We start from the raw sequence: 14984 nt of genomic DNA, 5'->3' as shown, positions 1-14984 counted from the left end.
GATGTGGAGCTGTCTTCTTTTGGGTGTTAAATGTAATTTGAGAGAGCCCCCTGACTACACCCGAAAGAAGACAGCTCCACATCTTGAGGGAAATGTGAGGAGAACCTGTGTTCTTCCTAAACCTATCTTTGAGTGTGAGGTAGTTTTCCCAGCTGCCTAGCGTGAAGAGGAGGTAGAGCATTAAGTCCTCTTATCTTGGATACTACAGAGAGAGTTAAAAGGTGTCAGTGTTATGATACCTTTCTACAGATATTTGTGGTAATGTTAAGAATATTCTTGCTGTCCTGCAGACCTTTCAGAAAAATGCTGGGCATTTTTTTCTTGGTGGTAGTGTAATTCCTGGAATAGTGTTTCATTAGATTTTTTTTCATAAGATTCCAATCTATGACCGACCTGGCATCTATCTCTGCCATTAATTGGACATCAAGAGAGATTTCTGGTTTATATTAAAATTTCTTTTATGACTTGAAAACTTCATAACAGACTTTAAAACACTTTGTTTTTTTTTAATCCTGTGTAAAACTCAAACTGGTTAGTGTAGCTTTCATTAAACTTCTGAGGCTTCTGAAAGTGATTTTGAAATACATCTGCTGTACAAATATCTGATCATCTGCTAGTAAGACAGAATTGCTACCATTGCAAAACTGCGTTATCTATTGAAAAATCAACAGTGTCAAGGGAATATATCAAAATCTTATGGATGAGTTAACAACTTTTTTTTTGTGCGTGAAGCCTAGCTTGTCAGAGATCTTAATCCCATGCAGAATTCCAGTATGTTCTTCAGCTCTTGCTTATTCAGGCTGAAATCACAGAAGTCTCTCTGACACGTAGGTGGTTCCTGTTTGTGGGGTCAATTTCTGTTGTAAAACAGCCATAACAAATAAACTTAATTATAGTTTCAAAGCTGTTTTTGTCATGCAGGTTGAGTCACTTGAAGAACACCATGATGCAGTGCAGAGGTGCTGTACTTTTCAGGCTGGCCACAGAGCTCTTATGGCATATCCTGTGAGAAGGGAGATTTATCAAACCTAATGTTGTGGTAGAACCCGACTGCCCTTCTTGCTCTTCCCCCCTACAGTGTCTTCTTCCTTGCATTCTGGTAGATCAGAGTTTGATAGTGTGTTTGTGCTAAATATTAATTAAGTGATATGCAGTATAGCTGCATCTGGGAAAGCTTCTGTTTAAAGTTGTATTGCATCTTATCAAGTAGTAGGAGAGAATTGACTGATCTACTGATACAGAGAGCATAGTCATTCCTGAGTGCTGGAGTTTGTACGTGTATGTATGTGTATGCGTGATTATGGTGCATGTCTATGTAGATTTGAAAAAAATCTTAAAGTCCAAGTAAGTTTTTGTGAGGAGTTATACTAAAGTACTGCTATGATGCCAATGTATTCAGCTGTGTTTGTGACTTGGGAAACAGTTGTGTGAATGCATAACATATAATTGGTTCTGTAAGTCTTCACAACTATTGATTGCTTCTGCAGGGATAATAGAAAACAGTTGAAGTTGCTGAAAATGCAAGTGGGACAAGGAAGAAGTTGCACAAGTTGCTACAGTTCTTATGTAGCTGACTATCAGAGCATAGAGCAGCTGTTAAATACCTCTGTGTACTTGACTGATAGTGTTCTGCCTTGAGCAACGAAGGGGAAAGTAATAAATGTTAAATTAATGCTTTAGACATTTCATGATTTTGCTAAAGCGTAACTGAAGTTCCTAAGATACAAAAAGGAAGTGAAAACTATGATGGATTTGGACCATCTGTTTTAGCTTGTTGAAATTCAAGCTCAGTGTTTTGGTAATTTTTTTTAAGCTGTTATCAGTTTAAAAGAATAGTGTTAAAGCTAATAATGTTGTCATTCTAACTTCTGGATTTCATTTTAAACTATTGCTTTTGAACAATGCTTGCTCACAGATTTTCATAAGCATTTATGAGAATCTTGACCTTTTAAATTCTAAAAAAACTGATTGACTTGAAAAAAATGATAGTGCAATTTTGTATTTCCTGGGCAGATGACTAAATTTACTGGCAATTAGGGCTGATACTTCTGTAAATAAAAAGGCTCTGCTAAGATAATATAGTGTATGATGGGTGTACGATACAACTTCTGTTAAATTTTGTGATTTACTGAAATGAAAGCATACCTTTTAGACATTTGATCGTGATCTGAAGATGAGATTTTTGCCATGATTAGTGATGTGTTCTGTTAAAAATATGCACTTTACTTCAGTTTACATTTATTTTTAACTTCTAGCCTTTCTTGGACATGGAGCTTTTGTACTACTAAATTCATAATTCTTTTTATAGTAGTTGCTTGTTGAACATGTCTTTTAGTCTCCGACTTGGCCTTTTTTTGGTCATATTTCTACCTCAACTGTTTAAGTTATTCAACACTTCTGACTCTGAAGTTAATATTTAAATATGTGCATTGAGATAACAGTAGTCTTAAATCAATTCTCTCTCACTGCATGTATAGTTCTGTATGCTTGCACATCTAAAGGTCACAATAGCTCTTGGATTGCTTTACCTGTACACTTTGAAGAAGACAAAAAAAGGGTCTATGAATGTATTAGTCATGCTGAAACCTGTTGCTAAGCTTACTTGCCTATGAAAGTGAATTCTTACTAGTTTTGAAAGTCTTAACCGTACAATAATGTGTCTTGATAATCTGATACACTTCTGGCTCAATCTGATAGTGTCTCTCAGAACATCACACAAGCTGGAGAGGACTAGCTGTGCCTCTTATGGTACCCTGCATGAGCAATGTGAAGCTCGGTGGTGCTCACAGCTCTATTTGTTTTGTATTATCTGAGCACAGAATTACGTCAGCTGGGAACTGAAGAAATGGCAACCAATGTAGCTGAGTTGCTTTGTGATTTGGAACAAATAGCCTTGAAGCTATCAAATTGTTCAAAAAAATGCGTGTTGCGTAACAGATAAGTTAGTTTTAGGGCTTTGAATCTCCTACTTGTTCCTTTTTAGCATAGCAAACTTGTAAGATTGCCCTCACATTGAAACTGATTTTTGACTATCTGTCTTCCAAAAAGAGGTGTGTGGGGTTTTTGTTGTTTGTTTTGTTTTGTTTTTTTTTTTCTCATTAGTGCTTATCTGTTCTTGAAAACGTGGATTGTAGGTGAATGAAAAAAACCCTTTTGTAACAAGTTGCAATACTTTGTGGCTGAACGGAATGATCAGTCTTTAAAACTTCAGGTGCTTCTTGCTTAGTATGCTTTTCACCACTGCTAGGAACCTTCTGCAGGAAAAGTGTATTATTGGAAAGAATTTGCAGTCAGATTACTCTAGCAGCTGTTTAGACTGAAAAGGGTTCCAAATGAGCCAATTTGCCTACATGCTGCAATTAGGTGAAGTCCCCATGGGAGCAGCTCGTTGCCACTGAATTTTCAGCTGGAAAAATAAGTAATACTTAGTTTTTTAAAAATACTTGTTTATAAGCAACTCTACTTAAAAATAAGAGTTTAAAGCTTGAAAATATTTTTCAGTTTACTGTAGGCTGAGCAGTAAATTGGTACTCAAATTGCTGTGGTTTAAATACAGTAGTTGAGTTTTTAGATTTTAAGATATTTATCCACTATCAATGGTTATAATCTGTCTGAAAACAGATAACACAAGAATAGAAGTATCTTTGCTTGTATGCTTGTTAGATGAGACCTATATAATGCTAACTTAAATTGTGAGCGATGCGCTTGTGTTTCCCTAGGTATTGGTACTAAGGCTGAGTTGGTCTTTACCCTAACTACTTTAAAAACTCCGGGTTTCACACCTGTCTTTCACTTTCCTGTGTGGGAATGTGAGATGATACTAAAGTTACCTGCTGGATTATTTTTGCTTTTGAAATGAACAAAACCTCAGGGTGATTAGTTAGTTGTCAGAATAAGTTGTAAACAGGCTTCTTATTTACACCTTGGTATGCTGCGCTGATTTCCAGTGCGTTTCAGCATACCTGTAAGCTGCCAAAGAGCTGGTAATGAGTGCTCTGTCACTCACCGTTTTGCTGCGTAACTGAAATAATTGAGCTGTACCGAATTGATTTCCTATGCACTCACAGTCAATGGTGTTGGTATGTATTTTGAAGAATATGATATTTCTAAGATGTGTAAATTCGTAGTGGTTTATTTCAATAGTATATTTATAAAGGAAGAGCAATAGAAAATAATTTGATTATTATAGAATTAGATTCATTAGATTGAAATAAAGTTCTAAACCACTAATTGACAAAACTGCTGCGGTTTATTTTAAAAAATTGGTAAGAAAGTTTTCTGGAATTTCGTTTTGACAAACTTACTAAAACAGCTATGAGTTTTGAGAGCTTGTATAAATAAGAGGGTTTTTTTTTAAGGAATATCTAACTTATACTTGTTTTGTATGCCTTCTTATAGTTAAGGTGAGGAGTAGGGTCAGAAGAATCAGTGGTGGTCTTTAAGAATTCATGACATGGAAATTTTTAGTCAAAAATAGGAGACTTCAATAATAGGCATTTTATCTGAAATTCTTCCTTAATATTCTAATTATGTTTCCACTTCTTTGGGTCGAACATAGATACTCATTTAGTGTTTCTAAATTGTGTGGAGCTGTGAACCTAAGTGCAGCTAAGTGAACTCAGCTCTGTTTACTTGTCTTTAAATAATTCAGTGGTGAATTGTGTACTCTGTGACTTGATTACATGAATTCTTTCTAGAAAGGATAACATTTATAGATGTATTGGTGAGTTGATGAACTCAAGATTACTGTATTTTCACATCCAGCTCTCCTTCCCCTTGAAGAGATTTCACATCTAGCTCTTCCCCTTGAAGAAGAGATTTCAAGGGGAAACTTTCTCTTACTGCTTAAGCAGGTGTGAAGTATTCTGCAACAGTGCACTGCTAGTGTTTCCACAGTTATCCTGTAGATGATACATGTGGAAATGGGAGTTACTTTGTCTTTGGGGTCAGAGAGTCTCAAATCAGTTGTTACTCTGGCTACACATGAATGTTGTTCTTGTTCTGGTAAAAAGGCATTCTTGCTTTTGTAATGTTGCTATGTGAGTTGATTCTTGACTTAATATGTCAGTGGTCATCCATTGTACAAGTAAAATGCTTGTGAAATTATAAAAGATAGACTGAGGATGAAGTAATTTCTCCCTCAAGACATTTTTCCTGGGAGGGACTCAAGCTTAGAATATCTTGTTTCCTTTCTTATAATTTCGTAACAACTCTGAGGCCAAAGTGTTTAAATTTAAGGCTTAAATTTTAGACGAGTAAAATTGAGAAAGATTATAGCTGAGGTGCACAAAGGTGTACCTCATGAGGTGATCATGAGGATGTCTGGATAATAGGGTTTATCAGAGACTGAATTTTTAGTGTTTGTATTTCAAATTGGACCAGAATATTGACCTAAAGAGCATTGCTTACAATGTTCTATCTAAGTCTAAGATCTTGATTTATTTTTACAATCATTTATTAGCAGTAGGATTAAAGTATTTTTATGTTCAGTATTCTTGAGAACAATATCCTTTTCCTCTAGTTAGAAACCCTGCTTTCAATATTATTTCAGTTCAATATAATTAGCTTCCAGCTGATGTTTTGCTGTTGTGGTGAACTACTAGTTGGCAGAATAACATACCATAACTGTTCTTCAGAATTAAATAAGGCTAAATATTCTTAGGAAATTATTTTAATTAAAACTGAGTGTATTTTGAGAGTTCTTAGATTCTTTTGAGTAATTGTTTAAATTGGATTATGAACTGGCTTAGCTTTTGTGGGAGAGACTGATCTTCATGGTTGAATTTTATTTTTGTGTGTTTGTAACTGTAGTAAATGGTATACTATTAAAAAATTACAATTTTCACTAAAGTTTGAGAAAATATTGAGCAAATAACTTTAATTTTTCTGTTGACATGCAGTAAATTGATTGTTGTAAATGTGATGTTGCCACTTCAAACTGGACACTGCTCACCATATACTTATATTTCAAATTGTTAGGTGATATTTCTGTTCGAAGCACACAGTCAGTAGATGATCCTTTATATTAAATGAGTTGTAAAAAAATTATTTAAAGGGTTGGGTTTTTTTTCTTAAAACCTAGTAGTTCTCTCTGTATTTGAGAGTATATTATAAGCATTCATGAGATACTTTGTGTTTATAAGCAGAACTAGGCTGTGGGTATAGTTATATTTTTGTTGTTTTCTGAAGAAGAAAAACAAGACCTTAAACTTGGCAATAGAAGAAGAGTAGGACCCACTAAAAAAAGTTTGTAGTGGCTTTTATCCAGTCCATCTTTTAACCCTAGCTATTGTGCAATGTGCTACCTGGGCTTAGAGTTGACATGTGCGTGGATTATTTTGGGATCCTCTCTTTCAGGAGGGACAGAAGGCTCCTAGCATACCAGCAGTGGGAAAAGGAAGTGCCAATAGCAAACCAAGTTCATTTTGTTACAGCTAAAATAGCTGAATATCTTGGTGAGATCACAGAATGTCTTACCTTGTATATGCTTCTATCTTAATTAATATAGAAAGTTTATCTATTTTTCATGTATTTGTTTCTGAAGTAAATCTTGTGTGCATGGTTGATCTACTTTGGTCAAAACATAGCTGGTACTATTCATGTCAGAATTTTCCTTGATACATAGCGTATGGGTTCTCAACCCAAGGATCATGATCATAAGGTACTATGGAAATGCTTTAGTTGGTCATACAGTAATTAAATTACACATAAAATCAACCCTGGAGTAGGGGGATTTAGAAGTATCTCTGGTTTTGAAGACACAGTTGCTCCTCTGAACAGCTGCTAGTTTGTCAGAATATTGCAGTACACTTTGTTACTGAAATCCTATGTTAACCATTTTTACCATGTTTTTTTTGTATGCATTTATTGAATACAAATACATCAAGTGTCTAGCTTTACATGGCCTAACTGCAAAAAGACTCAGAAACCCGTAGCACTCAGGCTTCATTGTTTTGTCAGTGGGTATCAGTGGCTGTTTAATGACTGAACAGAAGCTTACAAATTTGTTACAGCATTTAAAATGAAATTGCTTTTTTCCCCCTTAGGGACGAAACCCCTTTTTTCTGGAGCCAGCAATAATTATAACAGTTACTGATGGAAGTAAATTAACTACTACCAGTGGGATACAGGAGGAGGTAAGATCTGACCTCTGTTTATGATGATGTGTACTAAACTTTGTGTTAGAATGCTGTTTACAGTAGAAACATAAATGACTTCTCCAAAATATGCTTACTAATAGCTTGAAGTTATGTGTTTTAATTTTAGGTGATTTTGTGCAATAGTACTACAAAAATCTGAATAAGTCATTTTCCTTATCACATGTGACAGAAACATATAGTACCACTGTTGGTCTGTTGAGTAGATGCGGTTTGATATTTCTGTCCAGGGAGTTCATGGCTTTTCAAATATGTTAGCAGAATAAATTGATTTCTGTAAAGCACATATGTGCTTAACTGGTCTAGATAGGTAATTTTTAGGTATAGACCCAAATTAACATAGTGATTTCTCAAAGGATGTGGCCCCTATGGAGTATGTAAAATACGTACTACTTTCGCACTAGACTCTTAAAGTTTTATAATCAAATAAGTGGTGTCCTTATAATCCAAGGTAAGAGCTGGAGAAATGTATTTCAAATTAAATCTGCAGAGCAGTTTAAAACACTTGATGTACTGGAGTACCTGCTCAGACATCTGGCAAACTCAGAGCTATAGCAAATGCTGAGGCACTGAACTGTTTTTAACTTACTGGCCATTTTGAATTCTTTCCTTAAAAAGATAGAAGAGGATGTGGGTGGTCTGACCAACTCAGTGCCCGTTTTATGCAGTAATGAAAAAAAAAAGCTGACAAAAAATCCCTAAGCTCATTTCCATAGCAGGGAAAATGTTAATATCCAAAAGTCTGTCTTAAATCTTAAGGGCAAGATTCAGACTTTTCCATGTGGTACACCACATCTGACTATATAGATTACCTTGTCATACATTAGTTCATTAGTTACTTGAATTTCTCCTAATACTCTACTATGTCACATTCTTACAGCACTTACAGAAGTTGTTTGCATGGAAAGTGGTATTTGAGTGTTTTTGTTAATGTATCTGACTTAGAGGAAGAAAGTTGAATGACCTGATAATTCTGTGTGGACTACTAACAAATAGCCATAGCCAGTAACTGAAAGGGAATGCCTGGATCCATGATACCAAGTAGGTTGTCTGTATAAAACCTCACTTCATTCATTTTTTTTTTTTAACCAATAAGCTATTTTCAGCTTAATCCAGTCATTGAGTGGGGTCCAAAATACTGAGTAGAATAGCAGCCTCATATTTACAGTGGTTGTCAGTGAGCCAGTGTTAATTAAATAGAAGGACAGTGAGACACTTTTAGACCCTTCTACAACATTTAGTGCTGTTAGCAGCAGAATACTCTTTTGGTTTGTTTTAAGAACTAATTGGGTAATCACTTAACTGTGTAAGTCCTTTCCTGAGTAGAAGCAATTTCTCTGCTCTCAGATGACTAACTTGTGAAATCTGACATTGACATCCTGGAGTGAGGGGCATCATGGTCCTTGCGAGGGGAGGCAAATGACATCTGGGTACAGGCTGAGAACTAGGTTTGTTCAGCCTTTAGAAGAGAAGCCTGTGAGGATGGGGTGTGTCTCACCACCATCTGCAACAGCTTCACACAGGGCAGGCCTGACTTTTCTTGGAGGTGCACAGGGCTGAGGTGAGAGGCAACAGCTGCAACTTGTACCTCGGGAAATTCTAATTGGATATCAAGAAAAAAAAATTATCTATGTGAGTGATTGAACACTGGCATAAGTTGTCCAGTGGTTGTGAGATCTCTGATATTGGAGATGCTAAAAACTGAGTGGGACAATGCCCTGAGCAATCAGAAGGCTCTAGACTGCGTAACCTTCCCATGTCCCTTCTAATATACTCAGTTGTATAGTTGTATGCTTCTACCTTACATTTCCTTTCATCTTGTTAATTTATGCAAAATTACTTAGGTAAGAAAGCTTTAGTGACTATCATGAGCTCTTTTTCTTACAACAAAACTTAGGATTTTTTTATAGCTAGCAAGTTTTTTGTGTTCCTTTTCCTTCAAATGTGGGTACAACTTTTTAACCTTAGTCTTCATAAGAAGACATTTTCTTGCTGTTAGGCAACCATTTGGTTACACATTCACATCTTTCAGTTGTTTAACTTATATTGAGAAAATGAGTTTTTTGGTGGCTGCTTTAATTTACTAAATTTAGGCTTAACTCATGAGTGGTGCTGACTGAGAAGTGTGCACCGTGCCCAGAGTTTTACTGTCATTATCATGGCACTGGGCCAAATTTGACACATAAATGATTTGATGATTGTTAAACTACATTCTAGAGATGCAGAATCTTCTCTACTAATGTTAGGGAACTAATGATTTCTTGGTAAACAAACAAATCTAAAGGCTTTGCCTTCTGGAGGATCTGAAAGTGACTTCCTGCACGACAAAATGCAAATTTCTGAGTGCTCTTCCGTATTTATTTACAGAGTTTACATTTCATACCCAGCAATGAATGTGATTTATTTTTTTCTCTTTTGCTGTAACTGTACCAGTAGGAACATCCTTAACACTTTCAAAGAACGGGAGAACAAAGCATCCAAGGGCGTTTTCTGTCTTTCAGGGATGATCTTTTGCTTTTGTCAACATGTGTCCTATTGATTAGGATTTTTCTTAGTGTAGCTTGAATGTTCTTTGCAATTACCTCTCAAGCTGGACATGCAGAAATGAAGCAGAATTAATACAGTAACACCACCCTGGAGATACAGAAGTCCGTTGTTGCTCTTCTGTTCAGTAACAAAGCTTTTCAGTCACTTTTAAATGTCTCTTCTGTTCTTTGGGTTTGACTTTGGAGAGGCTTTTCAGAGTTGGTGTTGGAAGTGATCGTATCCCACTGGCTATGACAACAGTGTTTTTACTTCCTGTGTAAAGTTCTTATCGTGGACTAAGGCAGTGTATTTTTAGTTCTCTTAAAACTTAATACAAGAGAGCTGAAAGAACGTTGTTTTTTGAAAGCCTGTGAAGCCAGCATGGAACCTGGAGGCAGGTTTTCTCAAAGCTTTGTCATTCAGATGAATATTTGCATTCTTACCAGTTAAATTGGTTTTATCGCTATGGGAACACTGCCATTTGCCCTTGTGTGAAGCAGTCAAGCTTAAACCCTGTTTCAGAGCTGTTGCTGAATTTTTCAGATGTCCTGTTCCTTTCTGGAATTTAATATGGGTTTTGCAGGTAAAGAGCCTTACCCATTCCGCACTACCTTGTCTCAGATGGATGTGGTTCCTCAAACTGAAGACAGAAATGATGTGGTTTATGCAATTATCATCTCCACAAGCACAAGCTAGTAGGATTTTCAGTCTTGTCCCTTCTGGCACTGACTTATAATGCACCAGTGACGACGAAGAGTGCTAGCATCAGTTCTGCGTTCAGCGTGGCATGTTAATCAGATTCTTACCTGGATTCACTTATTGGTGTCATAACTTGAGGAAGGGATAGACTCATACTGTTGGAATATCATAATTAATTATTCATCTCATACTATGGATTACTTTTGGGGTGGCTTTCACTTCTGGTGTGATCTCTAAAATTTGGTCTCAGCCATTTCCTGATCTTTCCTTTAACAATTGTTTAATTCATTGAGAGATTTTCTTATTTTTCTTTGTATTATGTAATAAAATGTCATACTTCTCCAGTTTTGTAGCTGCTGGGCTATCTTCCCTTGTCTTCCTTCTACATAACCTCTGTTTTAAGAGGAAGCATTAAATACCTGTTCGCAAGGCTGAAACTAGGTTATTGACCAGTTGGTGAATTCTGATGAATAATTATGCAAACAAAAAGCGTGAGCAATGCTGCTTGGCTTCTGTATGTTGTCATTCTTCTAATCTTCCAGTTATAAAAGACTCTTACAGGAGGAATCGATTATTTTTTTGACTCCTCATCCCAGAACCGTTTGGCATTGTTACATTGGTCATTCCCAGGCTTGATCATCTTGCCTCCCTGCTGTAATAACTGTAACACATGGCAAGGTCCTGCTTACTTCCAAGAGTAATCAAGAGTTGTAAATGTTCCATAATATTTTTAATAAAAATCCAGCTAAAAATCTTGATTTCTAAACAAATTCTGCAAGAAATCTGTGGCAGATTTTATTAGATGTATGTTCCCATCCTTCCTCATCCATGTTATTCCTGTTGGCAGCAGTTGCCAGGATGACGGCCTTTGGCACTGAGCCCCAGAGCTCTTGACATGTGAATTCTGTGTAACTATCAGCTCGGTGTGCACTTGCTCATGGTTAATGCTAGCATTAGAACGTATATCATGCTGTTGACATGGTGTGTCAGTTGACCTGGTGTCTTTCTGTAATCTTAAGTTATTTCCTATGGAAGAACAATTTACGGCTTTCTGTCTCTGCATATGATTGGATGGAAAAAGATAGGAAAACATAAAGCTGTTGTTAACTCTAAGTAGAGATTCTCAGTCTTATCAAGGGCTTGTTTTCTCAGCTGGACTTGCATCTTGTTGCCTATCCTTAGTCCTTCAGTCCTCTAAAGATGAAATGGTGTATTTACTTGGAATGTTAGATGTGTCTTGTCTTTTTATGGGTACCAGAAAAGCCTGCAGGGAAGGTTACTTGCAGATAGATTTTTTTTTTTTTTTTTTTTTTGAAATACAAAAAGACAAAAAAGCTGGGTCTTTCTGTATGGATATTTTTGAGTACATAATCATGTAACAAACTTTAATGAGATTTTGCAAGATGGAGCTGCCTGTAATTACCCAGATACTAAAGCTTAAGCAGTGCTAGTGCTGCCTGTTGTAATGTATGAACCTGTGTGTGCAGTCATTTGCAGAAGAGCATTGCACTCTCACCATCTACCATGCCACTGCAGAGTCTTCTAATGCTGATCTAGTTTTTGTTCAGCCTAGGGTCTTTTAGGATACTCTGATGTCTTCTGGGGATTTCAGACTGTGCTGCTGTTTATGATTACATAAATGTATGTAGAAAAAAGGATTCAGAGAATAAATAGAAGACCTGCTCACTAATAACAGGATGTCTTCATGTAACAGATGTCCTCCAGCCCCTCTTGGTTCTTGAACATTTTAGTGGATTTAAAGGCAGGGAAGAGGGGCATAAAGCACACACTGCTGTCTTACTGTAGCATTATGGCATTTGGGAAAGGTAGGGTTTGTGTACGTTCCTACAAACTAGTGTTGAGACAAAACAGCTACTTTTTAGTACTAAGCTGGGAGGACACTTGTGTATGAGTTTATACAGACAACATGTTGAAGATCATTGCTGGTAATTAACCTCCCTTTAAATTGTTCGGATTATCTTTTTCTCAACAACCAATATGAGGGACAAAGAGGAAAAGTTGTGCATGCCTTCATATTGAAATATGCGTGGGGAAAGAGAAATGAAATGCAAGATGTACATTTCTGGACCTGTACATTTCTTATTTTCTGCTAGGTGTGCAGTTGCTATGGTAATACAATACCAGTTAAGAAAAAGTGATTGGAGGTGAGAAGACCAAGTTACTAATGTCTGTGGAGAATGAGGCCTGGTCTGAATCTGTAACTTCTCCAATAACATGGATGTTAAATTTAACTGGAATTAAACTGAGAAAGAAAGTGAGGACATGTGACTTGATGCTGATGGCTTTGCATGTCATCTTACAGTTATAAAATGTTTCTGGTAGTAATATGTACGTAGTGCAATGGCCTGCTCCTGAGTACTGTTTGGTTTTGAGTTTCCATATAACCAGCCAAGCCAAAGAAAGGTTTTGTAGTTTGAGATAAACTGAACTCAGCATAGTGTTGCTGCAGGGTCCAGTGGGATACTTACATATAAAATATATATTAAAAAATATGCACATTTTCTACCTGAAGAGAAGCAGTGTTGTTACATAGGTATGTCTGGCAGATGAAATGTACTCTTCAGAGCTAGTGAATCTTCTGTTCAGTCAGATCTAACTAGGCGAGTTTGAATGACATTCCTTAATAATAGCCCCAAGTGAGGAAGGTGTAGTGCTTGCAACTGAATCCTCTTACAGTCAAGATTCTAGGCTGTTTACTAAGAATGTGGCTATTCTTTTAACCAGTTTCCTTTGCCAGGCAGGCATTGCTGGCTCTTTATGTGAAAAGGGGGAAGACATACATGTGGATCAGTAATAAACCAGGTACATAGCTGAATGCCCTTTGACCAGTTTCAAGTAGAACATTTGGGGAAAATGGTGCTCTTCTCACACGCTGCGTCAGCAAGCGTGTCTGCTTGCGTCAGCAGAAGCGAAATTCAGGAGGAAGCATCAGGTGCACTGAAAAGTCCAAAGTGTTCTGAAACTTGCTTACATGTTAGGAGAGTGTGTCTGTTGTGTTTGTTCCTGACTTTGGGATTATATCAATAAATTGATTTTTTTTTTGGACACAAAGACATGTATTTTTCCCAGTATGAGATGCTTGCAATTATGTCAATAGAAATAGCTGAGATTTCCAGTTAAGTTTAATGCTCTCAAGTTCATCTGTTAAAAACAAGCCAACAAGAAAACTTTTTGATAGCTTGTTGTAAACTACTTAACTAACCACTGTGAACTAAAAATGAAGCCAATTTGTCACGGGTGCTTTTGTAGACTTGCATCAAGTTTTGGAACACTAGTAGTTCCCTTTGATAACATGGAATTGAGATTTAGAATTGAGTTATTTTGAATGCTACATGAGAAGGGAAGTGCTTGAGAAAGTGTTGAGTTTGTTTCAGCTTTTGGACTTAACCTTTGTATTTGGCCAGGTAATGAAAATACTTGCACCACTTGAGTAATTTCTTTGGGGACTTTTTTTTTTCCTTTATGCTGCAGTTCTTCAGATGAAATGAGAATTCTGCTTGTACTGACAGTGGTATCATCAGCCAGGGATCTATCAAGTTTTTCTGAAACTTACAATTACTTGTTATAAGTCCAGTCTATCTGTTGAGGGCTTCTGTAGTTGAATGTTTTAATACGGTTTCTTTTTCCCACTAATCTCTGTGTGATGTATCTGGATGAAGAAAGAGAGGCTAGAGTATTCTGAATGCCTTGTGCTGTTCCTTAGAAACTGAATTTTTTTTTTTTTCTTGTTTCAGTCAACTGGTTATAAAAATACCACTAACTCTGGGAATTTTAGATGTTCTGTTAGTCTCTCTGGCTGTTGCTGTTAGTGGTTAATAAGTGCTCACCATTGCTGTGTTTTTAGAGCAGCATGCTTGAAGCCTGAAATTTGAAGTTGTCTCTTCTGGGAATTAAAGCAAAAAGCAATGCTCCCATGTATTTTATGTCCCTGGATGCTATCTTCAATATTTTGAACTAAAACTTTTGTGTGGCTCTTCCCAGGCAGAGGCAACACAATGGCACATGGCAAGCAATTCTTCCTTGTATGGGCAGCTGTGACGTTCAGTGTTGATTTTGATTTTAATCTCTGCTTTTCACTTCAAGCACAGGCATGAGTTTAGCTGTGGGATATACCTAAGCTATGTAAAATCTCTGCCTTCTGATTCTGTAACTACCACATTTGTTCATTTGTTGAAGCTGAGTTATTTGGAGTAGGTGATCATGGCAGCTAGACTTTTTTAGCAACTATACCCAAGTTATGGTTTTTCTGCAGAGTCTCAGATTAACATTACCTTTTCATTCAGTTGTGCGTTTTATCTTGAAGAATTGAGGAGAAGGCTGAGCTGAGAATGAGTCTGTTCTGCCAAAACTGAACAAAAGAACACTGCAGTGAAGCAGTTCTTACTGCTGAAATTCTAAAGAAAATAAGCTATTGATTCTGAAGTTTGTATCAGTTTTAAAAAGTAGTTCTTTCCACTCTATTTGTAACTCTCAACTTTGTGCATCATGTTGCCTTGAAATGTTTGAATTGTTGATTAAATGATGGGTGTCTTGCTTGTGATGTACAGTACCGGAATCAAATTATAAATATCTGTGGAGAGG

General features: G+C 36.6%; 1 protein-coding gene across 5 annotated transcripts in view; it reads left to right on the top strand.

Moving 5' to 3' along the window:
• Positions 1-14984, top strand: part of INTS6 (integrator complex subunit 6) — a 46925-nt gene that overhangs the window by 13870 nt on the left and 18071 nt on the right. For 4 of the 5 annotated variants that reach the window (XM_086771898.1, XM_086771899.1, XM_086771902.1 and 1 more), the window contains one exon: positions 7047-7136. The exons of the other annotated variant lie outside the window; for it this stretch is intronic. In XM_086771898.1, the coding sequence (XP_086628024.1) occupies positions 7047-7136 (90 nt within the window). The remainder of the gene's footprint in view (positions 1-7046; positions 7137-14984) is intronic. 5 annotated transcript variants of the gene reach the window in all.

The sequence above is a fragment of the Chlamydotis macqueenii genome, chromosome 1, assembly GCF_036417535.1.
Source record: "Chlamydotis macqueenii isolate bChlMac1 chromosome 1, bChlMac1.mat, whole genome shotgun sequence".
NCBI lineage: Eukaryota > Metazoa > Chordata > Aves > Otidiformes > Otididae > Chlamydotis > Chlamydotis macqueenii.
Note: the sequence above shows the minus strand (reverse complement) of the source record. Positions and strands in the feature narration are given on the sequence as shown.